This window comes from Ahaetulla prasina, chromosome 3 (assembly GCF_028640845.1).
Source record: "Ahaetulla prasina isolate Xishuangbanna chromosome 3, ASM2864084v1, whole genome shotgun sequence".
NCBI classification, from domain to species: Eukaryota; Metazoa; Chordata; class Lepidosauria; order Squamata; family Colubridae; genus Ahaetulla; species Ahaetulla prasina.
The window spans coordinates 194,085,569-194,112,099 of NC_080541.1; the positions used below are offsets into that span (position 1 = coordinate 194,085,569).

General features: G+C 40.8%; 1 protein-coding gene across 3 annotated transcripts; it reads left to right on the forward strand.

The window, feature by feature from the left end:
• Positions 1-1,305: 1,305 nt before the first annotated feature.
• TGIF2 (TGFB induced factor homeobox 2) lies at positions 1,306-26,049 on the forward strand. 3 transcript variants are annotated; one of them, XM_058178603.1, is made up of 3 exons: positions 1,306-1,611; positions 4,694-4,932; positions 22,701-26,049. In XM_058178603.1, exons 1-3 carry the CDS (start codon positions 1,593-1,595, stop codon positions 23,283-23,285), a joined length of 843 nt encoding a protein of 280 aa, XP_058034586.1. In that variant the 5' UTR covers positions 1,306-1,592; the 3' UTR covers positions 23,286-26,049. The 3 variants fall into 3 exon arrangements, with proteins under 3 accessions (XP_058034586.1, XP_058034587.1, XP_058034585.1); XM_058178604.1 differs by lacking the exon at positions 1,306-1,611 and adding an exon at positions 1,891-2,158; XM_058178602.1 differs by lacking the exon at positions 1,306-1,611 and adding an exon at positions 2,483-2,758.
• The last annotated feature ends 482 nt before the right edge of the window (positions 26,050-26,531 follow it).

A 26,531-nucleotide genomic window follows, 5' to 3' on the forward strand; every position in this document is an offset into this window, starting at 1 on the left:
TAGTTCAGAAATGTCAGCGGCACTTAATGCTGCAGTCTCAAAATAATCAGTGTAAGTACAAGTAATCCTGAACTTACAACCATAATTTAGCCAAAGATCTCTGTTGCTAAGTGAAACACTTGTTAAGTGAGTTTTGCCTCATTTTACGATCTTTCTTGCCACAGTTTTAAGCGAATCACTGCAGTCGCTAAGTTAGTAATAGGTTGTTGTGGCTCTGGCTTCCCCATAAACTTTACTTGTCAGATGGTCACATGACCCTGGGACACTGCAAGACACAAATATGAATCTGTTGTCAAGTGTCTTAGTTTTGAACACGTGACCATGGGATCAGTGGTGGGTTGCCCCCAATTTGGACCGGTTTGCAAGATCCTGTAATAAAACCGGTGGGAGGCTTCGCCCACTGACCCGGATGTCATCAGGAAGCAAGTAAAGGTAAGTAGAACCCACCCCTGCATGGGATGCTGTAATGGTTACAAGTGTGAAAACCAGACCTAAGTATTTTTTTTCAGTGCTGTTGTAACTTCAACAGTCACTAAATAAACTGTTGTAAGTTGAGGACTATCTGTACAGTGTTATAAAGTTTAGTGGGACTTATTTCGTATGAATACATCAAGAATTGACATGTGACCATTGGCAAGATTTGTAGTTTTCCACTGCTAGATCTAGCTTTTTGACTTCATCTTAATGAACTAGAATTTTAAAATCCCCTCTGTGCAATATTCCTTTATACATTTATTTCAATTTGTTCTATTTATTTTGCCATTATTTCTAAAGAATCACAATCTACCTGCCTTTCACTGCTGGGCTAAAATGTGGTTAGTCTGTGGTTCAGTGCCTCTCTTTCCTGGGGTTCTGCACAGGGCTTCAGTTTTGGAGAAGAGGATAGGAAGTTAGATCTTAACACCCGATGAAACAAGAGCAGGTTTTAAAGAAACTTGGACAGATGACCAAAGATCAGCGCAAGGAAACTTTCTTTCCTTTTTCATTTCGGGAAACCAACGTCGTTGGTTTTTGATCTGCAAATCCGTCCCTGCGCCAGCGGAGAGGAGGAGGGTCCATTCGTACCTCCGTGCGTGTTTCCAATGCAAACTTTGTTTAATTCGAAGTTTTTCAGGCGTGCAACGCGCACCTCCTTCTACAGGACTTGTAGCTTCTGTTTTTGTTTCTGCCTTGCCGAGTCCCACCTTCCGCCTGCGCCCCCTCCCCCGCCTTTCCGATTATCTTGGGGAGGGGGAGGAGACCCGCGCCCTCCTTAAACGGGCTGCCCCCGCGCTGCACTCTGGATGCGCGGAGCCGAGCAGTCACTGGAAGAGCAGAGCTGACGTCAGCCCGAGAGGTAGTTTCCAGGCTGAGCTGTCAGACCGTATAGCAGGTTAGGTATTAAAGGCACATCTAACAGCCCCGAGACCCCTCCTCTTAGACGGCCTGAGCGCACACAAAGAAGTCGCATCTCCTCGGCCGGCCAGGAGCCAGCAGCAACAGCAACTAGTGCTCGCCTCGGCCGAGGCTTTGGAGACAAACACTGCCTGGAGCTCGGCCAGGAGGGGACTGGTGGGGGGGCGGCGGGAGTGGGAAGCGGCGCAAGACAGAAAATGAAACCGTCGCGGAAAAGTAAGTGGCCGAGAGGGAAGTTTCGTTGGTCATGGAGGTGGGGGTTGGTTTAAGCTCTCTCTCTCTTCCCTCCTTTGACTGGATGAAACCCAATTTTGGTTTGGATCGCCAAAGCTTGCAGCGAGCGCTTTGCAGGCTTGAAAGCGCCGGCAGAGACTTGGCGGGGGGGGGGGGGCGTGGGCGTGCAAGCCCGCTTCTGTTTTGTCAAAAGCACGCGGGGAGAAGTTTCGCGCGCGTGTGGGCGTAGAGAATGGAGCACCTCCTGGACGGACCGTGTGTGTGTGTGTGTTTGTGTTTTGTGCGCGACCGTCTCCGCCGCTTGCAAAAGCTCCTCAACTTTGTCAAAAGTGGCGCTGGATAAGAAGCAGAGATTGAAAAGCACGAGGGAGGAGGAGGAGGGCGACGGAAAAATGCCTTCCAAGCACTCAACTGTGCCGGGGGCGAGGGAGCGAGGAAGGGACTCTTTTGTTCCGTCCCGTTTAGTCCAACGGTGAAGGGGAAAAAAAGCCCAAGCGCAGATCCAACTTTCTCCACGCAGAAACAAAAGGCAAGACTCTACGACCCCCGGAACCTCATTGCTTACTTTAAAAATAACTTTCAGAGGTTCTTTTTCTCGTACTTTTTTTTTTACATGTTTTTCTTTTCTCCCCAATCCCAAAATGGCAACTTTCCCAATTTTCTCTTTGGCAAACTCCTCCTTCTCCTCTCCCCCCCCTTCGTATTTTGCTACCTCCCGAATCACGAGTTGGGGGGGGGATATAATTTTATTTTGCAGAAAATTTGTTTCTCCCCCACCAATTCCCCCTTGCTGATTTGTCCAGCTTGTTAGAATGACAGCTGGGGAGGGGAGATGCGTTTGGTGTTAAAACCGAGGTAACGCGTGCGGGGGGGGGAGCAGGGGGTGCAAGTTCCTGTTTCTTTTGGAACAAAGAGAACTCTGTCTCGGCATCTGTCACTCAGGGCAAGAGACACCGAAGGAAACTTTTTTTTTTTTGTGAGCGCCTTCCTCAGTCCGCTCTTCGCTCGCTTCCAGGCTTCGGGGGCCCGGGAACCCCTTTTCATCCGGGAGGCGAAGGTCTCGACTCGCCCCCCCCCGCCTTGCCTCACGGTCCCTCCATGGAAGGGCTTCGGAGGAGGAGAGTTGGGGGTAAGAGCGGCGATGTAACAGGCAGAAAACATGGAGTCCCGGTTTTGTGCGTGCGTGGAGAGACGGATAGGGATTTAAAGAAAGGGATAGGGAGGGGAGGGGAGGTGGGAGGGCTGAGCCGGGGTTATCTTTGCATTCCACTTTACTTTTCTTTGCCCCTTTTGGAAACTCCTGCGCCTAATCCTTGCTGAAGCCACTGCCGCTGCGCGAAATCCGGAGAGTTCGATCGCCTTTGCAAAAAAAGAAAAAAGCGTGCGCGCTTCTTGCTCCGTAGCAAACTTCTGACATCTTGAATTCAAACGGAAGAAAAAAAACACGTTATCGGGCTCACCTCCCCCCCCACCTCTTTCCTTCCCTTTCTACCCCCCCCCCCCACCCCCAGTTCCTTTCCGCCCCTCGTCGGGCTGGTTTCAATGGCATTCCCTTTGTGTAGGAATGGGCACGGCGGCGGCGGCGGCTGCCGCTTGTTGCCGTTTCAACTTCCTTTTCTGCTGGCTTTTGGTATTGGTGGGTTGTCCTGGTTTGTTTTGTTTTTGGTTGAAAGTAGGCGGTTTGACGGAAATATAAACCGATCAAACAAAAACAAAAACCAAACACAACACAAAAATGAGCTTTCGACCCGAGAGTCTCCTCAGTTCCTATATTGTTTGCGTTTTTAATGGTCCCCCCCGCGCGCTTCCCCCCCCTTCCCTGTGGGTTGGATTGTGCCGTTCCCATGTGCAGCTGTTGGTGGGTAGCTCACGGCTAGGAGGAAACGGCAGCGAAAAAAAAGAAAAGGCACCTCCTCCTCCTGCTCCATCCCTGATGAGTTACAGACTTAAAACAGAAGGGAGAATGCCTCCCTCACGTACCCAGCCACTCCTCTAAGCCCCGTGGCGCTCGGTTGCCTGCAGGAATCGGACGAGGATCCATTTGCTTTTTTAGGCACACAAATCTTGCCATTTTCTCTTGGAGGGGGGCGGCGGCGGGAGGAGAGAAAGAGCGAGAGGGAATCGGGTTTGCATTTCAATGGACTTGAATTTGCCTGCTGTTTGTATGCCCGCTTTCTGGGGGTGGAACCCCGACGACGTGTTGCTCTTTGAATGTCTTGCTCCAAACATACTCGACCACATGTCTGGAAAAGGGCAGTAAGAAGCCAGCCTTGAGCAAACTGAAAGTCGATTGTTTCTGTGGACCCCCCCCCATAGGTTCTTTCTGTCCTTTCCTCCCTTTTTTTCCCTTCCCTCCCTTTTTTCCCCCTTTTGAAGTGGTAGAAAATGTTGGTAAATGTAACAATCTGTACTTAAGGGAAGAAACTTTTAAGAACAGAATGTGTTCAGCCTTCAACATTCTCCAAAAAAGCAATTGTGCCTTTTCATAGCTTAATATTTGGGTGATGGTTTCATCACGGTTCAACAAGCACTAAAACCTCTTTAATGGGGCTGTTTGTCTTTCTTTAAAATGTTTTAATGAATGCATTTTAGTTCTGTACAGCAACTCCAGGGATAAATACACACAGAGGAATGGGGAGAAAGGCTGCCATAAAGGGACCAGTCATTGCACTGGATGGTTAGCTGTGTCAAAAGTTTGTTGTAAAAGAAATAGGAAATATTGGGGGGGGGGAGAGTTACTATAGAGCTTTTAATTTCTAAGTAAACAAATTGCTTAAGGTGTGTTCTGTATTACAAAGAAGGTGAGATTCTTCTATTTCAGAACTGAGGAACACAAAGCATTCTGTGTGTTTGGTAGAGAGAGACCGGATAGATCTAGTCATGATATGCCTAATGATTCCTTGACATCATTGATAACTAGATTTTATATCCTGTTATATCAGAACACAAGGCTGTCCAGAAAAGCATATGAAATTAATAACACCCTCTCCCCTTTGCTCCCTAGTTCTTCAGAAACTGGTCACACAAATAGTTGCATTTAACATAACGATTCTAATGCTTTCAGGTTTGAACCAAGACAGATCTACCAACAGTTCCACAATGTCCGACAGTGACTTTGGGGAAGATGATGGGAACATTTCTCAGGATACATCCCAGCCTGGCAAGAGGAAACGAAGGGGCAATCTTCCCAAAGAGTCTGTCAAGATTCTGCGGGAATGGCTGTATGAACATCGGTTCAATGCGTACCCTTCAGAGCAAGAGAAACTCAGCCTTTCAGGACAAACAAGCCTCTCTGTTCTACAAGTAAGAAACTTTGTGTGTGTGTGTGTGTGTGTGTGTATATATATATATATATATATATATATATGCTTTCCCAGAGGATGGCTCTGAAATTAAGGGGGGAGGGGGGATGGTTGGGACAAGGAGAAAGCTGACAAAATGAAAAAGCTGTTAAATAAGAGCAGGGTTTTATGCTTTCAGATCCTTGACTAGTTCGCTTCTATTTACATTTTGCACTAAAAATTAAACTTCAGAATTTCCATACAAATTTTTGCCCTGGTTTCTTCCTTAAAGGAAAGTTCATGGCTTCTTATTATTGACATTGGATCTGAAAAACTCCTACATTTTGTGTGTTCTGAGGGACAATTTTTCTGCCTCTGTAATGTTTACTATATCCTGAAATGTGTTCTTTGTCCGGCTTGATCTTTCCTAATTAAAACAGAAGGGAACTTGTTTAGGATATAAATGTTAGAAGGGAAGCAAGTGTTATAATAGTTATGCTTAGGTCCAATACTTAATACCCTGTTTTCCCCAAAATAAGACATCCCCTGATAATAAGCCCAATCGGGCTTTTGAGCGCATGGCAATAAGGCCAAGCGCTTATTTCAGGTTTCAAAAAAATATAAGACAGGCTCTTATTTTCGGTGAAACACAGTAGTTACCTCATTGAATTGACTAGTTTGTTGTCCAAAGAAATCTAAGGGTGGTATTGTAAATGAATTTATGATTTAGATGATAGAATATCTAAGATTCATTAGCAACCTTGTGTTAAGGTCATAATGACGCTGGTGGAATTAACTCCTATCCTATGCTTGTAGTACTTTAGTTGTGATGGAAAGCTAATATAGAATGTGGTTGAATATTCAGTGATATTTCCAAATATAGCTTTTACCGTCAAACTATTCAGTGACTCATTAAATCATCAAACATTTGAGGCCCAATTTTCCACGAGGTGGGATATTTCAAGCACATATCTAGATCTAGTATATAAGATGTGTCTATTCTTTAACCCTGCTTAGGATTTCAGTGGCACTACCACACATCCTGTACTGTACCAGGAGACGTCAAAGTGCTGTAGGGCAGAAATATAAGCATTGATTGGCCTGTCTTTGCAGAACCAGAGACATTATTAAACTGTCTTGTTAATGTTGCATTTAAAAATGTCTTTTTATGATCTTTGTGAATGCAAACTAGTAGGGAGAGTAGGTGTCTGTGATGGGTTTTTTTTTGACTAGCAAATAATTACAAGAAATATTTGGAACCAGATAAGTAACTTTTATTTTATGCCTAACTACAGATAGTCTTACAACCACAATGGAGCCCGACGTTTCTGTTGCCAAGTGAGAAATTTGTTAAGTGAGTTTTGCCCCATTTTACGACTTTTCTTGCCACATTTGCTAAGTGAATCACTACAGTTCTTAAATTAGTAACACTGTTAAATGAATCTGATTTCCCCATTGATTTGGCTTGTCAGAAGATTGCAAAAGGTGATCACATGACTCTTGGACACTGCGATATAAATGTGAGTCAGTTGTCAGGGATCCGAATGTAAATCACATGACCATGGGAATGCTGCAATGGTCATAAGTGTGAAAAATGGTCATAACTCACTTTTTTCAGTGCCATTGTAACTTCAAACGGTCACTAAATGAACTGTTGTAAGTTGAGCACTACTTGTTGGCAGTTAAGAAGCACTTGTATTTAAGGTGTGACTTAGCCATCCAAAGCCGTATTAATTAAAGCTTTCAGTGTTGCAGTTTTGAAGACAAAAAAAGGTGCTATTGGGTATACAGGAGTGTGAATGTAGCACCTGCCTGCAACGTGTGTGGCTGTGTGGCAGCTGCAGAGAGCAGATAGACAATCCATGACAAAGGATGTCTGCTTTAAGGAATTGTAGAGAAGTGCTGGTTGTGTTCATTTGCAAGTCTGAACCACATTTTCTTCACTGCTTTACTTTTTGTGTGCTTTCAAATCAGTCTTGGCTGCTGGTGACTGCTTGGACAGATGCATGTTATTTTCTCGGCCAATATTTTTGGATGCAGTTTGTTATTATCTTCTTCCTAGGACTGAGGGAGGGTGATTGGACCAAAGTCAGCTGGGTTCATGATTAAGGCAAGCCTGTCACTCAACAGTCTTCTAGTTTCTAGCCTAGGATCTTCAGTATCAGCCTGGCATTCAAGCCCCTTGGTATCAGGATAGAATTCAACCAAATATAATGGCAGTCTTGCACTTTTAAATGGCTGGTGTTTTGCTTATCTCCTTCCTTTTCTAGTCTTTCAATTACATTGTGGCCTGAGATTTAAGGTAGCAGAATGTGACTCTAAATAACCTGTTGGCTGAGTTCTGGGAACTGGTGGGCCCAAAGATAATTCATTTTATTTCCTTATGGTAAATTTTTCTCTGTGCCTGGTACACAGGGGAGGAGATATGCAACTTTGAAACTAGGAGAGAATGCCAATATAGAAATCCAATGTAGATGCAAACAATTTCAGCTGAAATACAGGCAGTGATAGACTCTGAATATCTGAATTTAGCTACTCTTTTTTCTGAAAACTTGCCTCCTCCTGCTTGTGACCTTATATTTTAGCAACTGTGGTGATCTTCAGTCATTACAAAACAAACCTCAAAATAAGTGGACGTTTCTTGAATAAGGCCCTTTTGAGGCTATTCTAAGGTTGTTTTCAAAGAGTTGGCCAACTTCATAATAAACAGCAAATATTGTGGTGTTTTCAATCCAGTGAGATGAGGATAAGAAGTCATGAGTTCTACCTTGTAGGATAGGTGGGAGCTGACAACATAATAAGTGCACAATTAAATTTTCTCTGCTGTGTTACAGCTTTTCAAAAACAAAGCTAAAGAAGTACATCTAAACTCTGAGCACAAGCCTTGGAAATTATTATAAAGGCAATTTTTTCAGATAACTGGGGATTTTAATTTTCTGGGTTTGCACTGATGCATAAGGCATCAAAGTATCTTGATGACTTATGAATGAACGTTGGTTTGATCCAACAAAGTAGAGACTGCCCCAAATTAATATTGCTGCCTAATGGTAATGTGGATGCACCCATGTAGATTTGTTGACAATAGTGCAGAAGTAGTTTGTCATTACCTTCTTCTGTTGGTTTTTTTAAAAAAACTTCTTAAGCTAGACCTGGAATTATCAGATGATCCTTGGTCTACTTTTGTGCTTGGTTAGTTTAGAATCCAATGTTGCTGCAAGAATAATTATTTTACTTATTTTTTATGCTCTAATTCAGTAATTGTTATATTTTTCACATTGGAATGGACAGCAACACAGTTTTCTTTTTCTGATTAGATTCTAATGGTGTGGGAGAACAGTTTTGTTGATGGAGGAAGAAGAGGGAAATTTCTGCTCTTTCTCAAACCCCCCCCACCCAAATTAAGTTTCTGCCACTAAACATTGTAGATTTTGATAGTGTAAGTGAGGATTGGGCAGGAGGGCCAGGAGTTAACAATCCTATTAATATGATCAGATTTAGGATTCTTCAGCAGTAAATTCAGTCTTTGATGCTCAATAAACGTATCACCATTTTAAATTCCAGGTGAGATGGCAGGACTCTTAATTTGTACACACTTTTCTATTGTTAAGGGACCAACATGGCTAAAAGAGTGGCTAAGATGCTGAGCTTGTTGACTGAAAGATTGGCAGTTCAGCAGTTCAAACCCCTAGTGCCGTGTAATGGGGTGAGTTCCCGTTACTTGTCCCAGCTTCTGCCAACCTAGCAGTTCGAAAGCACGTAAAAAATGCAAGTAGAAAAATAGGGACCACCTTTGGTGGGAAGGTAACAGTGTTTCATGCGCATTTGGCATTTAGTTATGCCGGCCACATGACCATGGAGACGTCTTCAGCCAGCGCTGGCTCTTCAGCTTTGAAATGGAGATGAGCACCACCCCTAGAGTCGGGAACGACTAGCACATATGTGCGAGGGGAACCTTTACCGTTACCTTTTTAAAACCCTCAAACCAGCTTACGTGTTGCTGAGCAGAATGGTTCAGACTCTTTTCTTGAAAAGGGAGAGGGTAGGGGAGTCTATGAAACTCCTAAGGCTGTGCATTCCAAAGATTGGAAGTGATAGAGTGAGAAGATTGCTCCTTCATGCTCCAAGAATAGCCTCTGAAATCTGGACAGATGCACAGCAAGATAGGAGAACCTGTCAGATAGTCAGGCCCTAAATTGTAGAGAACTTCAGAGTTTAAAAGCGACATCTTCAATTGCGCCTTGAAAGCACTCATCAACCAGAGAGGTCTCCTTATAGAGTATAATGTGATCCCCAACTCATTTGATCTGTTGGCAGGTGTATTTTGTACCCATTGAAGTTTCTGGATACTTTTCAAGGTAACTCAGCACAGGCCCTGAGAATTATTTGATGGAGCCACGCAGATTAAAATGCTTCAGGCATAGATTGGTATATTATTAATATACCAGATTTAATTTCACCCTTTTGCAATAAACCCTTTTTTTTCCATTGAAGAGAAACTGCCTAGATCGTGGCATTTAGGTCTAGCAGTTCTTAATAGGTTACTGCAGGAATCCAGTACTTCAGTGATTTCTGTGAGTATTAGTCATATTATACAGGGTTATAGAAACTCGCAATAAAGGGTGGCCTACTTTGTTCATGCTACAGATTTTCAGGGTACCTAAAATACTATGAAGATCTCTAAAGGAGCTTTCCAGCCTGGTGAAATACATATAAGCAAAGCAAGTACAGTTCACAGGAAGGAGAGCTTTGCATTCTGTGATATATACAGGTAGGATGTGAAATGGGCTACTTGACCAGAAAATATATGTGGTGGTTGTGGTAAGCATCTCCATAAAAATATCAGCCAGGCAAAGGGAGGGACGCAGGGAGGAAGGAAGGAATTCAAGTTCTAATCTTTATTTTGAGGGCATATGCAACATATGTACAATGAGATGGGAAGGAGGGAGGGAGGGAGGGAGGAAGAATTTTCTCCTGCAATGTTAGCTTAGTTTACTTGTATTTCCTAAAAAAACTTAATTCTAATTCATGTGATACATTTCTGTTTGAGATGTCCAAATACACAGAGCCTTGTTCAACAAAGAGTTAGTGGTAGTCCATCTTACGTAGGCTGTTTTTGCAATCGCAATAAATTTTAGGCCTAACTTAATAAAAGAAAGTGAGTACAAGACTTGATAGTAGGTTATATGGGCAGTGCACAGAGCATTCTCCAGTGCTTCTTTGGCTCTACGAAAAATATACATTGGGATTGCAAACAAACAAACAAACTAAGATGGAACTGGCTTAAGTATATATAAGGCTATAATTTGGTTTATTTGGGTTTGATTATACAAAATGCATAAAGTCCGCTATTGAATTTTGCAATTTATATTTCATGGCAAATTTATTATATGATCTCAAGTTTCATACACCACAGTTAATGTGCAATTAGGGCTAAATTAGCTATTTTGTGATGTATAGTTTATATTGGAGACTTTAAAAATGGGCAACATTTGAACTATTTATTTATCAATTTTAGCACCACCCATCTCTCTATCTAAGTAACTCTGGGCAGTTTGTTGATAAAAAGTCATAAAGTCATATAAAAGATACAGTTAAAACAAAATTAAAACCAAATGACAAACAGATAAAAGCAAAGATAAAAGATAAGTTATGTTACACTTATGGCAATTGTATTGCCAAATTCTTAGCTTTTAGCATGATAGATAAGCAAGAGCTAGCATGTTTAACTTGTATTATCCTAGACTAAACTAGTAAACCAACAGCAGTAATGGTTTACGCTGCTTGGTGTGCTAGGGGGAAAAAAGGCTATTATTCCAAGGAGTTTACAGTCATCCCAATAAAGCACAAGGCACAGACAAGAAAACGACACATGAATGTGAACAAATTCTGTTACTTTTTAAAAAAAATTAGCTACTGTTGAGAATATGAAATCAAAAGGGCAAGTCAAAGGTTACATGAACAAGGCATGTTTTGAGATGAGGCATGAAAGGGGAATGGGGTAATATGTGACTCCTTGAAAAACCTTGTATTGATTTAACTTTTAGCTTTCACTCTGTCTGGCAAATCTTTCATTGATCTCTGTACTTACTCGCTTGCATTCTATATTATTTAGATCAGTGGGTTTTTAGAATAACTTTGACCTGCAATAAGAAAAATGAGCTGGCTATTATGATAATGTACCTGCAATGAATACAGTCATTTCGTAGGATATAAACTCAGATTCAGAATAAGACAGATATGGTCCTGGTTGGCTGCCTTGTTCAGAATCTCTTCTGTGAAGGTTGGGAGAGATGGTCTACGGATCTCCTTTTCCTAGTCCTGCCCCAGCCACCATCTTTTGGCGAATATACAAGACTGTCTGAGTAGAAACTGCCTCGATCGTGGCATTTAGGTCTAGCAGTTCTTAATAGGTTACTGCAGGAATCCAGTACTTCAGTGATTTCTGTGAGTATTAGTCATATTATACAGGGTTATAGAAACTCGCAATAAAGGGTGGCCTACTTTGTTCATGCTACAGATTTTTAGGGTACCTAAAATACTATGAAGATCTCTAAAGGAGCTTTCCAGCCTGGTGAAATACATATAAGCAAAGCAAGTACAGTTCACAGGAAGGAGAGCTTTGCATTCTGTGATATATACAGGTAGGATGTGAAATGGGCTACTTGACCAGAAAATATATGTGGTGGTTGTGGTAAGCATCTCCATAAAAATATCAGCCAGGCAAAGGGAGGGACGCAGGGAAGAAGGAAGGAATTCAAGTTCTAATCTTTATTTTGAGGGCACAACATATGTACAATGAGATAGGAAGGAGGGAGGGAGGGAGGGAGGAAGAATTTTCTCCTGCAATGTTAGCTTAGTTTACTTGTATTTCCTAAAAAAACTTAATTCTAATTCATGTGATATATTTCTGTTTGAGATGTCCAAATACACAGAGCCTTGTTCAACAAAGAGTTAGTGGTAGTCCATCTTACGTAGGCTGTTTTTGCAATCGCAATAAATTTTAGGCCTAACTTAATAAAAGAAAGTGAGTACAAGACTTGATAGTAGGTTATATGGGCAGTGCACAGAGCATTCTCCAGTGCTTCTTTGGCTCTACGAAAAATATACATTGGGATTGCAAACAAACAAACAAACAAAGATGGAACTGGCTTAAGTATATATAAGGCTATAATTTGGTTTATTTGGGTTTGATTATACAAAATGCATAAAGTCCGCTATTGAATTTTGCAATTTATATTTCATGGCAAATTTATATGATCTCAAGTTTCATACACCACAGTTAATGTGCAATTAGGGCTAAATTAGCTAATTTGTGATGTATAGTTTATATTGGAGACTTTAAAAATGGGCAACATTTGAACTATTTATTTATCAATTTTAGCACCACCCATCTCTCTATCTAAGTAACTCTGGGCAGTTTGTTGATAAAAAGTCATAAAGTCATATAAAAGATACAGTTAAAACAAAATTAAAACCAAATGACAAACAGATAAAAGCAAAGATAAAAGATAAGTTATGTTACACTTATGGCAATTGTATTGCCAAATTCTTAGCTTTTAGCATGATAGATAAGCAAGAGCTAGCATGTTTAACTTGTATTATCCTAGACTAAACTAGTAAACCAACAGCAGTAATGATTTACGCTGCTTGGTGTGCTAGGGGAAAAAAAGGCTATTATTCCAAGGAGTTTACAGTCATCCCAATAAAGCACAAGGCACAGACAAGAAAACGACACATGAATGTGAACAAATTCTGTTACTTTTTAAAAAAAATTAGCTACTGTTGAGAATATGAAATCAAAAGGGCAAGTCAAAGGTTACATGAACAAGGCATGTTTTGAGATGAGGCATGAAAGGGGAATGGGGTAATATGTGACTCCTTGAAAAACCTTGTATTGATTTAACTTTTAGCTTTCACTCTGTCTGGCAAATCTTTCATCTTTGATCTCTGTACTTACTCGCTTGCATTCTATATTATTTAGATCAGCGGGTTTTTAGAATAACTTTGACCTGCAATAAGAAAAATGAGCTGGCTATTATGATAATGTACCTGCAATGAATACAGTCATTTCGTAGGATATAAACTCAGATTCAGAATAAGACAGATATGGTCCTGGTTGGCTGCCTTGTTCAGAATCTCTTCTGTGAAGGTTGGGAGAGATGGTCTACGGATCTCCTTTTCCTAGTCCTGCCCCAGCCACCATCTTTTGGCGAATATACAAGACTGTCTGAGTAGAAAGTTCCTTCTTCTTTTTGCTCATTCTCACCTACCTGGGTAAATAAGCTACTTCTTCACAATAAGCTGCTACTTCTGTTGAGTCATGGACTGTTTCCTTTGGCCGAAAGGGAAAGTAGTTAGTTGAATCAATCTAGTTGAAGAAACATAAAAGGATGTCCCTTCTTACTCTCCCTTCATATCTGGAGTTCCCCATTAATCCATTTGACCAAATTAAATAAATCCATAGAATGCTTTTCAATCAAGAATCATGATAAAGTTCATTGGGTGACAGTATTACTAATATAGATAAATCCCATAAGACCAAATTTCTGGTAGAGAAAAAAAAACTATGCTTACAATTGGACTAATGGGCTGATGGGATGTGTTTTTCATGTTTCTTCATATGCTATCTTTGGAAAAATAAGTGAGGAAACAGCAGGGTGGATAAAAATAGATGATTTTTTAAAAAAATATCAAAGAAATCAGATTTTTAAAATTTAAATAGTATTTTTTATTTTTATCAAATTTTAATAAAATGCTTTTGGAGTAAAAATCTATCTAAAGATAGTTTTCTATTTAAGATACATTAATAATTTAGTTTATTCAGCGTGAAATGGAACTTAAGTTATGTAGCATGAGACTATATATTCTGCAATGTCAGTGAGTCAACAGCAGATCAGAGGCTGCTGTGGGGCAGAGATGACAGTTGCTCTTTAAAAATTATGATTTAAATTGAGTTGATTTAAATCAAGCCTTTTTACTAGTGATTTAAATTGTGATTAAATCGTGATTTAAATTGACTTGATTCAAATCAAATCCAGCCTGGTGGAAAAGGCAAAAATTTTTGCTTTTGGAAGGAGAAAGAAATCTTAGTGTTGCCAGTGGGAAATCAGATTGCAGCTTGACTGTTACTAATGCAGTTTCCTCTGAGCAAGAATCCAACCAATTAACCAGTTTTGTTTCTGAATAACTTGGTATTTCATAGTCTTGGAGACCACCTCAGTTTAGAAATAGGAAGTAAAGTGTTGCAGCCATACCTGAGTATCCGGATCCTGCATTTTTTGGCAAACAGTGCAACATGAAAAGATGGGGGAAGAGCATTCTTTTTCTTTTAAAACAGCTTTTCTAAACATTCATGAATATTACGGTAATTTTCTGAGACTTGTGTTCTCCTTTCCTCCGTGGCCAAAATTTTAGGAGCCTGTCTTTCATGTAAATTTCATTTTGTCAATTTCTATGTTCAAAACACTTGCGTATTTCAATATATTGCTATAGAGAATCAGTTTAGTGTAGTGCAGTAGCATCAGGCTAGAAACGAGGAGACAGTGAGTTCTAGGTGCACCACAGGCACAAAGGCAGCGGGAGACCTTGGGCCAGTCACTTTCTTTTAGCCCTAGGAAGAGGCAGTGGCAATCCATTTATGAAAAACCTTGCCAAGAAAACTGCAGGGACTTGTTTGGTCAGTCTCTGAGAATTGGACATGATTAAAAGGAAGGGAAAAAATGCTACTAACATTAACAGTCCTATTGGGATTTCAATACTTGTTAGCTTTAATTGTTTTTAATGTTGACGGTTAACAAATGACAATTCTGCTTAAAAGGCAATACAAAGAAAGGCGTGAAGGCCAGGAGAAAAATAGAAAACACATCTTCCATTTTTATTTTATCCCAGGAGAAAAAGGGTTTCATTTCTTCCAATTTTTGTCCACCTTAGTCTTCACAACTCTAGAGAAAACGAGAAAAGGGTAAATGATATTGTGATTGAAGAGAGATAAGAAAATTGTTTTCTGTTGCTGAGCACTGTGAAAAGCACATAGTGCCTCTTTTACAGCAGACAACTAGCTTTCCCCATGTAATGGGGATCACTTTGGTGTCTGACTTGCTGAGGAGCCAGTAGCATTCCTGAGGGTGTTCTGAGCTTCCTTTGACAGTTTGTTCCCATCTCCCCCCACTTTCCAAGTCCAGCACACTCTCAGCTGGGATCTGACTGCACAAGAATGCTTACTCTGTTCTGCCTGACTTGCTGGGAGTACAAATACTCCGATAACAAGTTTCAGCTCTTGCTTGTAGGCAGAAAAAGAGTTTTTGCTTGCTGCAAACTATTAAGATAGGCAAGGTCACTTTTTGTAATTCTAAAAGTAGCATAATTGGATCTCTGTCTCTCTCTAGATGTGTATGGGTGGGACTGAACAGGACCCTAACTATAAAAATTCCGTGTAGTGGGATGGCTCCCCTTCTTTCATGCAACGAAGTTTGTATTTCAGGAATTCAGCATCTTGCAATTGGTTAAGTATATGGATTGAGAAGTTGATCTTGGGGTTTGCTGTTGCTGCTAAAACTTTGGAAAGCAAAATGATTAAGTTTTGCTTTAGAAGCCTTGTAACTTTAGAGTGCTACAATAGAGTTGGATGAAGGTGCTTTAAATATATTAGAAAAAAAGTTTTAATATCTCATTAGCGTAATCATTGTGGCAACTTCTGTGGACACCTTGCATGAAATATTGATTTAATGCTTTGGAAGTGATGAAATATGCAGACAATTGACCACTCTTCTTAAATTGTACTATCAGCTTTTAATTTCCTACCAGATGTTGCTAGTTTATTGTCTCTTAAGTAAGTTGTCTCAAGAGTCAACATTTACAGGAATTTAGATTTGAGGTTTAAAAAATATCTCCTTCCATGTACAATAGAGGTTTAAAAGAAAAAAAAGAGAGGGATTCCCTCTTTTTTTAAAAAAAATCTGTTTTCTAGATGTGTTTGGATACAACTCCCAGCATGTGAGGAAAAATGGCTGATAGCTGGGAATTCTAGGAAATGTATTGCCAGCACATTTGCTAGATGGAATCTTGAGGGTGTGTATACAGTATGCTAGTGTCCCAATTTCTCTAAATCATTTTTTAAGATTGAGGTTAAACAAGTGTTATTTCTTTGGTGTGTCTGTGTAGAATGTGATAGAGAAATCAACCATGGTGTGCTTTTTGGCACTAAAGAAAGAGGGACCTAGGAAGAGAGTAATAAAGTTACCATAACCACATATTTCGAATGTAGAAGAAATGAGGTGACAGCCAGTGTGTTATTTTGAGTATTTTAGCCATTTTTGCTAGGGCTGTGCATGCTTTAAAATGAATTAAAATGAATTTTATATGAGCAAAGCATCTTTCTGCTATTCATAAAGTAGTCTTTTTAAAAAGTTTCTGGGCAAAAAGAGGTAGTTTTGGTTTAAGAATTAGAATATGTTAATAAGTGGATTCCTGGTGGAAAACTCTGAAAAGGAGTGGGGGGGACCCCAGGGCTGCTTCTATGAATAGTGGAGAGGCACAGAGTTCGATAAGCCATGGACCTGGAAATTCAGAATGACCAGTTCATTTTCCAAACTGCATAGTTTTGAAAGTTTATATTTTTGCAGCTGCAATGATACAAAAGGTGAAAGGGAATTTTGTGGTAACATGTGCCCTTGAGAGAAATTTTTTCAGCACTGTTGATGTGAAAAAGATAAGTCAATCTGCTTGATTTATATTTCCATAATTGTTTTCTCTGAAGCGTGCATGCATTTCCATTGCGCTTTCAAGAGGAGGAAAATTTGTATGAAACAAATTGCATAACTAGCTCTCTGCCTTCCCAAGATTCTGTAAATTCACTTCTTATGGCATTACACAGGAATTCCTGCTGACCTATTGGCAATTGAACTATAATCTCACTAATTGGCTAGATTGAAATATCATTGCTTGTTTCAAAGGATACAATGGTGCATGCTTGTTCAAATTTATGTGTTGCTGGTTCACCACTGTAAGGCAAATATTCTGTAGGCTTTTGTACGAGCTTGTTCAAATTTGAGATAGGTTTGGCAGTACATAAAGACCTGTATCACGGTAGGTTTAGCATGTTGGAAGAAATAGAAAATCATAACAATTATCATAGAAATGATATGCCTTTTTATATTTGCAGCCTGGGAGTCACAGTCCCAATATATTTGGAGAATAATAAGTTGGGGAAAGTTTAAAAAAGCTGATCTTCAATTTGGTAGGCTGGTTTCCTGTATTTAACCTCGTTTTTCCTCTTGACTCCTTTTGAAGTTATTTTTGCAGAAGAAACTCAAAAAATGTCAACTGCTTGTATTATAAATATTAATGACTGTGAAGGAAACAGTCTGAAAACTAATTTTCCATCTCACAGGGGAGGGGATATTTGTGTTTCAGTGTTGCTTCTGGAGAGTCTTGGCAATTTTATTCATTTACTGCCAAGTTGGATGTGTTTAATGGATTGATGTGCTGCCATCGGTTGATACTCAGGTGGCTCAGAATTCTATGATGTGAAAGATTTGAGGGGGTGAAATACCACTGAGACCAAATGTACTGTATTTATATACATTTATAAATACAACATCAATGTGGTGCCTCGTGTAAGCAGACTGAGGGTACAACTAGTATGTAACCCAAACTCAACATGATCTGCTGACATGAGAAAGGACTCGGCTCAAATGTATAATAAGATTCTGTATGTTTTGCCAGTGGAATCATCAACAGGCCCATGAGATTGAGGCAAAAAAAAGAAGATTCTAGAAACTATTGCTTTACTTTGCACCCTACCATCTTCCTATTGTGAGGGCTTTTAAAACCAACAACAAAACTTCAGGGAACAAGTTCAGAGCCACATTGATGACCCGGATAAAAAGCATGATGAATAATGTTGAGGTCTTCCAGAAAATAATAACATTAATATATATCAGCCAGTTAGCATATTTTAACCCTGTTTTCTCTCCCTGCAATAATTTAAATTGCCTTTACTTACATCAAATTACTCTTGTGGGAGGAAAACCATCCAGGAATGTGACATCAAGAACATGACATCTGTAGCCTTCCTCAATCGATCTCTTGAGAATTTGGGGAACCGAGATCCCATTGTGTGAGGAGGCACCCATCTTGGGGAATAAACGATATAAATGATTTATAAATGATTTTATATAGGAGAGACAATATACAAAAATAAGCTGTGAGTGGGTGGGTATAAATATTCTAGCTAGCAGCAGAATAAGAACTATTCTAGTCTATACAGTTTGGCAAGAATAAACTTGGTTCTAACTAGAGAGAGTTGTTTTATAGTCTGTTACTCTTTGTATCAAGTGAAAATTGGCCTTTTCTCATAAGAACATAATAAGTATCTTAGTGGATCTTGTACATGGTATACCAGTCATAAGTATTCTGTGTCCCAGAATGGCCAGTAATGTGTCTTCAGGAAGTTCATAACCCTGGACTGGAGGATAGTAGCACTCTTCATTATTTCTACCTAGCAGCTGGTATTTATAATATGCAAGGTGCAGTTTTGGTCATTGTGTTTACTAATAGCCATTGGTAGCCAGATTCTTTGCTATATTCATATAGTCACCATTTACAATATCTAAATTGGTGTCTATCACCCCTTCTGAGGTTATGTCCCAGCTTATGCATTCTGTAATCAATTGCATGTCTTATCAGTCCTGAATCTCAAATTTAGTTGCACTTTAATGAACATAATTTCTGGAAAAAAAAACCTTTTCACTATTTACACTTTGCACACTATATACAATTGCATATAATTCTAATATATCCCTTCTTCAAGCTCAACTCTCTAATTTCTGTAGTCTTTCACAGCAGGCTGACATTGGCTGATCTCAAAATCTTAAGGCAGACATACCTTTCCCAAGAAATGCAAAGGCTGTTGTCAGAATTGGCTAGGTAGAAACAGTAACCTAGAAGCAGAGGGGACCACCTGCAAATAGCTTAGGTGCGTCCATGAGTCACCTGGTGTTGAATTTGATTTGAAGAAGGCTTTGTTGTTGGACAAAAGAATTGCCCTACAGGTTCCTTTGATCTCGAACCAATTAAGGAATGATCATCTCTTTGTAGATAAATTGTATAAAGCAAACTTTGGGCAGGCAGTTTTTGTTTTTTTACAAAACCAGCCTTTGGTTAAAAGTAATAAATAAGTTGCCAAATTAGGGCTGAAAAGAAGTAGACTGGAACTTTGAAGGTGTGTGATCATAAGCTAGAATGCTCTGGCCTATACAAAGGAAACAACCAACATACTTTTTATTCACTTTTCAACATATCTGGCGTGAGAGAAGGTATGCCAGGAATCTTGGAAAAAAGTCTTCTGTGCAAACCCTGTGCTGGCTGGGCAGATCCCAGCTTGTAACACAGAAAAAGAGAAATTCAAATGACAACTGAATAGTCCTATTCTTACCCCTCAAAGTGAAAACAGGTGGAAGGAATGCAGAATGTTTTCAAACCTGCATTGTTTGTCTTGTAATCATGGTGCTACAATCATAAAGTCTGTTTCTATTCTGAACTTCATCTGAATGGAAGCGTGTTCTATTTTCTTTTCCAAAACTGCTGTCTTGAAAATATTATGAAAGTATTATTCAGAGTTCTTAAAGTTTTCTTGGATGCAAAATAAATTGTAAATGATGCTTTTTAGTTAAATAGTGTTTTTTTTTTGAAATGAGGGAGTTTTTTTTAATATACATACCTGTTTTCAATGTGTGCATTTCAATTTTCTTCGCCACTTTTTTAAGGACCTTGAAAAAGCTCAAAAAGCAGTATCTTTTTTGGGGATGAGATTAAAGGGAGAATAACGTGTATGAAATTGGGAAAGCTAATCACTTAGTGATAATTGGCCAAAGTGTCACTGTGATGTTTTTGAAACTTATTTTTGGGTAGTCCTGCCCAGAGTGGATTGGCGGAGTGGAGGGAACATCTGCTTGAGAGAAAGGACATTGTTACACTATAATTGTATACAGGTAGATAGCTTTGGGGAAAAAATAAGATTTTACTTTTATTGAAAAGTGCATGAATATAGTTAAGTTAGTTATGTCATATATAGGTAGTCCTCGACATATGACCATTTGTTCAATGGCCGTTTGAAATAGTAATGGTGTTGAAAAACAGAACTTACAAGCTAGCCTGCAGTTATGGCCATTGTAGCGCATCCACGTTCACATGATCAAATTCTAGGCACTTGGCAGCTTGCTTGCAATTCTAACTGCATTGCAATTTCCCCACCAGTCTATTCCCTTCTCTTTGGCCATCTTACACAGCAGCACTTAAGCAGTGGCAGTGACAGGACTGAGGCCAAAGTAGAGATCCAACACCTTCAGTACTGTACTCTTACTGCTACCCCCCCCCGGCTCTACTTTAATCCCAGCACCACTGTTGCAACTGAGAAATACCTACTCAAACCTTACACCATGGCCAGTTATGCCAGCACAAAGGTCTACTTGCTTTCACCACCCTGCACTCTACAAGCTTTGCTGTGCCCCACTGACTATTGTGCAGTTCTCCAAGCTGTGCTCACCGTTCCTTCTCTAAGCTGCATGCCCCATTCTCAAGATTGTTGTGACCCAGGCCCAAGTAGATAGTAGGAAACTCAGTCCGTGAAAAAACAAACAAACTTTATTCGAACAGCTGAGAATTACTTCATTCCCAGCGTAGTTCAACTAAATTAAAACAAATTCCTCCCAACACAAATTCCTCAGTCCTATCGCAAACTTTGGTCCAATTAGGCAAACTGCCAAAGGCCTTTCTTGGCAAACATTCAGAAGTCACAAAAATAAATGCAAGATGTAGACAAAGCAGAAGACAAAGCTACCAGTGTTGTTTTCCGGCAAGCCCAAATGCTGTTTCTGGTCTGTTTTAAATCTTATGGGAGGGGCCAATCACATCTCTTGGCCCTACTCCTGAGTTGTCCTTTTTGCCTGAGCTGCTCTTGCCTTCTGGCAGCTCTTCTCATGCGTGCATTAGGAACCGATTCCTCCTGTTCCTCGGCCACACTACTATCAGTCTCTGGAAGCTCTGGAGTCCGCACCTCACTCCCCATTGGCCCTGGCCTCAAATCAGCCTCATCGCTGTCTGACTCTGTTGCCAGCTCCACAGTCTGCTGGCGGACCACAGCAAAGATCAGGAGTGAAATGCTATTGGTTTAGACTGGTTCTCCTGAACCAGTAGTAAAAAATGCTACCGATTCAGGCAAACCGGTATTTCTGATGATCAGCTGGGTGACGATCAGCTGTGACACGCGATTTATATTGGCTAGAATCATCGGATTTCCTGCTTTCTAGCTAATCTAAATCGCTTAGCACAGCAGATTCCCCCACCCCCCGCTGTTCTACTTACCTTTGCAGAATTGGAAGCCTTCAAAATGTTCCTTTTTAAGAGCTGCGTGGGGGTGCCTCAGGCGTGCATGCGTGCACGAAATGCGTGCTTGCTAGCAGACTCACAGAACCGGTAGCAGACTTCAAAGGATTTCACCGCTGCTCAAGATCCTTTGGAAACCTTCTGGTCTTCCACTGATCTCATGAGAACAGGCACACAGTTTGGAGAAAAGCAGGAACCTGGTTCTTGTCAGTGCTTCGGAAGACAGTTCCTCAAATTGTGAGTGCCATTTTTCCCCTCCAATTGTGAGCCTGTTCTCATGAGAACTGGGTAAGTTCTCGGGAGACATGAGGAAGATCAGGTTTCTGGAGGATTGTAAGAATGGGGCATTTGGCTTGAAGAAGAAATGGGGCACAAGTGTGGGAGAATGGCAGCAAAGGTCAGTAGGGTGCAGCAGAGCTTGGGGAGTGGAGGGTGGCAGGGACAACGGGCTTTGCATAGTGGTGCTGCTATGGCTGGTTGTGGTGTGAGCTTGAGGTGGCTGTTCTCAGTGGCCGTGATGTGGCACTGGGCCTCAAGTAGAGGCCTGGAGACAATGGCAGCTGACTGAGACTTCTGGGTTAATGGGATACTGCCATTACTGAGTGTTGCTGTGCAGGGCGGGCTAAAATGCATAGGTGAGGGAGAAAAAAGTGAGTGGGGGAGTTGCAGAATAGCTGTAATCTTGACCATTGCTGGGCTAGATGGAATGGCTGAGGCTTCCTGGGTACACTAGTTTTGTGCTGCATAGTTGGCCCTGGTGGCTGAGGCTTCCAGGGGCAGCTGTGGCTTTGAGCTGCACTGCAGCATCCCATCAATTTGCTGGGCCTCCCCCATCCCCCGTGTCACCCCTGTTCCTCTACCTGGGACCATCTTCACTTAACCACTCATAACTCTCTGTTAACAATGGAAGCCTTATGACTGCATTGTTTAGTGACTGGGATTTTGGACAGAGATTGAGGACTACATGTAGATATAAATTCCTGTTAAAAAATATTCTAAGCTGAAGATCACACTAGCTGTGAAGGTAGTTGCATGTCAAAAAAAGTGGATTGGTCCAGGGCAAAAATGAATAAGCTTTAACTTACCTGTTCTTATAAATAGATAATAGGAAATAATTTTGCATTTCTGACTCAATCTAGTCTGTCTCAGGAGGCTTGTTGTAATACAAGAAAGAAAAACAATGCTGTGCCACTGAATTTTCTCTATCCTTTCCTTTAATTTTTAAACTTCTTTCAATTATAGCTTAAATTAGTTTATTTAAATTTCTCTGTATTTGCGCCGATTCTGCTGGTAGAAAGTTAAGGGAGAAAGGCCATCTTCCACCACAACCTTTGGGTTTGAGTTCATATAGGTCTTCATCTAGCTTCAGGTATATCTAATGCCACCCTTCTGATATTTTTCTTCCAGATTTGCAATTGGTTCATCAATGCCAGGCGCAGACTTCTCCCCGATATGCTGCTAAAGGATGGCAAAGACCCAAACCAGTTCACTATTTCTCGCCGAGGCACCAAAGCCAGTGATGTAGCACTTTCCCGTGGATCTGCTGCAGGTTCTGGACTCCTGATGGTGCCTCCTCCTGCTGCTGCTGCTGCAGCCACGACATCCAAGGTCCTCTCCATGTCTGTGTGCCCTCCTGTGATCTGCCAGACTTCTCGCCCACTGGCTGGCAACTTGACTGTGATGACTGGAGACCTAGAGAAACGATCCATGCTCCAGCGGATTGAGCTGGAATCCCATACCAAGCAGTCACAGCTGAGTGCAACAGGCAGCACACTGGCTCTTCTCACCCGGGCAGATGCCTCCAGTCCCACCAGTGGACTCTTCAACACGCCTCCTCCAACACCACCTGAGCTCTTCGGAGAGGACTTCAGCAGCTTCCAGTTGCTGGTGGAAGTGGCTCTGCAAAGGGCAGCTGAGCTTGACTCACAGAAGCTGAGCGGGCAACTGCCTCCATCACCACAGAGAGAATCTTCTCCGGCAAAAAACAAGTAACTTCCTGCAGCCTCTTGTTTCCTTTTGGAGCCAGCCTTTTCCTTTTCCCCCCCTCAGGATTTCTTTTCTGTTGGCCTTTGCAGCGAGAGCTCCCATTAGAAGTTAATGCTGTGATACGGTTTCTTGTCAAACCGGGAACTGTTACGCTGGAAGCCTCCATTCTTCTCTATGCTGCCAGCTGATCTTGGATACAAGGCACCCCCAACTTCTGCATAAACATTTCCCTCAAAAGGAGGGCACACTACTTCATCCTTTGGGTTGGCATCAGGCTATGGATCTCAAGTCAGTATCTCTCTGAAGCCACCTGGAGGAGATGGTCTGTTTAGGAGTTCCTGGCTCCAGGCTGTTCTTGGAAGGACCCCAAACTTGAACATCTTCTGAGAAGATGTAGTTGCTGGATGATGATTTTATAATGTTTGACTTTTTTAAAAAATGTGGAGGATTTAGACAATACTTACTTCCTTCTCGCCCCTCCCCTCTCCCCCAGATTTTCAAAACTTACTGACATGGACTAGGATGGAAAAAATGGTCCAAAGCAATTTATCAGAAACAAATACTCCCCCTTTGATAAGGGAAGACAAGCAAAGAGCCTATTTCACCACCTTCGGCTTTTTTTATATATAGTACATAATTTCCTTGGAGGGGCAGGGAAATATTTCTATTCCCCTCTCATTTTCTTTTAAAAGTTGTACCATGTTGTAGCATATTGTTGAACTGGTGTGAATATGTGGCTGGTCCTTACATCACACCTGATGGGCGTCTCCCATAATGAACAAACAAATTGGCAGCCTTTAAAGATTGTGGCATTCTTCTTTCTGTTGGACAGGAAGAGCAGTTGAGCATCGCCTTGTGAATATTGGTGCCAGTAAAAGAAATTTAAAAAGCATTATGGTGCTTTGGATGATCCACTTTAGGTGCGGGCAGAAAGTTAGCTGTTTTTTTGTTTTGTTTTTTGGATCATTGGGCATTCTTCTGTCTACTCCTTCTTCCATTTGTCCTGATAAGTACAATGCTAGAAGAGAGAGAGGACTATGCTGGCAGAAGGGTAGCCATAAACTGCGGAGAGGGCATTTCAAAGGTGTGGAGGAGGAGTAAGAGACGAAAAACAAAATATTCAAATGTGAAGTTGCTTTAAACAATGCTTTCTCCTTTTTTTTAATTTTGGAACGTGAACTGTATCTCTGTGTGACTTTGGGAATCTTGTGGCATCTCTGACAAGATGCGCTGACAAAACTACCTATACAAATCAACAAGAATTCGTTCTGACTTGGGTATTTTTGTATCCTTGCTTTCATCATGCTGAATGTAGTTGCTCCTTTGCTGATGGAGCAAGGGTGCCCTCTCATGGCCAAGAAGGGAAGTCAAAACAGATCAGGGCTTCCATTCTACTGGCAATTCTGATGATCACTCGCTCTCATGTGATATTCATATCTCTCATATGTCTATAGTCTCAATGGACCCAATAATAATAGTTTATTATTCAAAATTAGAGAAAAGGGTACACTTTGGATTTAGATGGAGGGAAATCAAGGCTTGTCTGTTATCATTTTAGAAGACAGACCAGTAAGAATGCATTCATCTTTTCATATCCTCTTTTGTCCTGAGTTCAAGACCTCGCACAAGAATGGCATAATACCTTGGGTGGTGGTAGGGTCATCCACCTCTTTTTTGAATAGTGCTGTTTCACTGTAAATGTAAGTTAAATAGTGATCTATTATATACACCTATATATCTATCTTGAGAAACACTAATGTTAGAGGGTGTTAGCCTAATTATTATGTTGCATGAATAGTAAAGATAAAAGCCCAGCAGAAGACAACTTCCTCTTGGATAATCTTTGAACCAGGCCTAGAAGCCGGTGGGTGATTGATTTCATGGTAGATTTTGGGAGGAGAATAAATGTTTTGTAGGAAAATTAGAGCCCAAGTGGGAGGCCTTATGGCTTCTATCAATGTTGAGAGTGCCTTCCCCCTCAACCTTCTCCCCTTCCCCCTGGAAAGTGCTACTAAGACAATTAGTACAAACCCACAATTGCTGCTGGACACAGCCTTGTCCATTCCTCTCTCTTTTTGGTGCTCTTTAACCCTTAGTCCCATGTCATTGATGGTATGTAGCAAACTGTGCCTAGAGAGCTGCCATTTCAACCCAAAGTCACCTTTAAAATAACACAAAGGTGCTTCCTCCCCCTCCCTTAAAAAGCCCACAGAATTGCCTTAGAAAAAGCTTAAGCTGTTCATTTATTTTGTTGGAGGGCATTCATCAGTCTTGTGTCCAGTTTTCATCCTTAATTGAATTCTGGATAGTGAACATATCAGTTCTTTGATCTCTTTTTCAAATCCTTTTAAAAGGAAACCACTCAAGGTTTTCTAGAATGTGCAGCAACATTTCATTTTCTTATTGTTTGGAATTGGGCATTATTTTAATGTACTATTGAAATGGAAATTCCTTGAACAGCTGTGTCCCAGGTCCCTCCTAAATACACCTTTGGCTAGTAACGTACTTGACTTTAATGGTACATACATCACTGATTTCCTTTAGAGTGGGACCAGTGTGGTTAAATAATACACAGGATATCTAACGGGCTGTAGAAAGTGCCTAAACAGATCTGAAACGTTAGTATAAAAGAAAATTTAAAATCCAGTTCCTACAATGCGCTGCTCTTTGTTATACTGCTGTACTTTGTCCTAATGATGCAAATATATTGTTTCAGGTGGGATGGGAACTTTGCAAAAGAGAAAGTATTCTTTTGCTTGAACTTTATGGAGCAGAACTACTGTAAATAACTTTTGAATTTTTTTTAATCAATAAAGTTTTTTTTAAAAAGATTCAATGCCTAGCAAATGCATCATCTTCAGTAGTGAAACTAATGTCTGAATTGGATGGTATGAAATTGGATGGTATGAAAAGATTTAATTTTAGCACCATTTTTCCTTTTTATAATAGACTTTAAAGCGATGGAAGCAGCACCATGACAAGATGCAGCAGGCTAAATCACAGCTATGCTTCTGGGTTCTATAAAATACTTGTGTTTCTCAAAATTCTGTGGTTGTGAGATTATTTTTGGGAAGCATCCAGCCTGGCGGGGAGGAGGGATCAAGGGCAAACTTGGAGTCACTGTGTGACTGCAAAAGCATTAGGGCTGACATCTACTCCCTCCCCCAAGTTCTAATTATTCACAGATTGGGGAGATTCCTGTATTATAGGCAGAATGTAATAAAATAATTAGCCGGACTCTGCATGTATTGG

Coding starts and splice junctions, on each gene's coding strand:
- TGIF2 (XM_058178602.1), top strand. CDS start 2,728: ATGGAAGGGCTTCGGAGGAGGAGAGTTGGGG. Junction 2,759..4,693: donor TCGGAGGAGGAGAGTTGGGG/GTAAGAGCGGCG, acceptor TAATGCTTTCAG/GTTTGAACCAAGACAGATCT. Junction 4,933..22,700: donor CAAGCCTCTCTGTTCTACAA/GTAAGAAACTTT, acceptor TTTTTCTTCCAG/ATTTGCAATTGGTTCATCAA.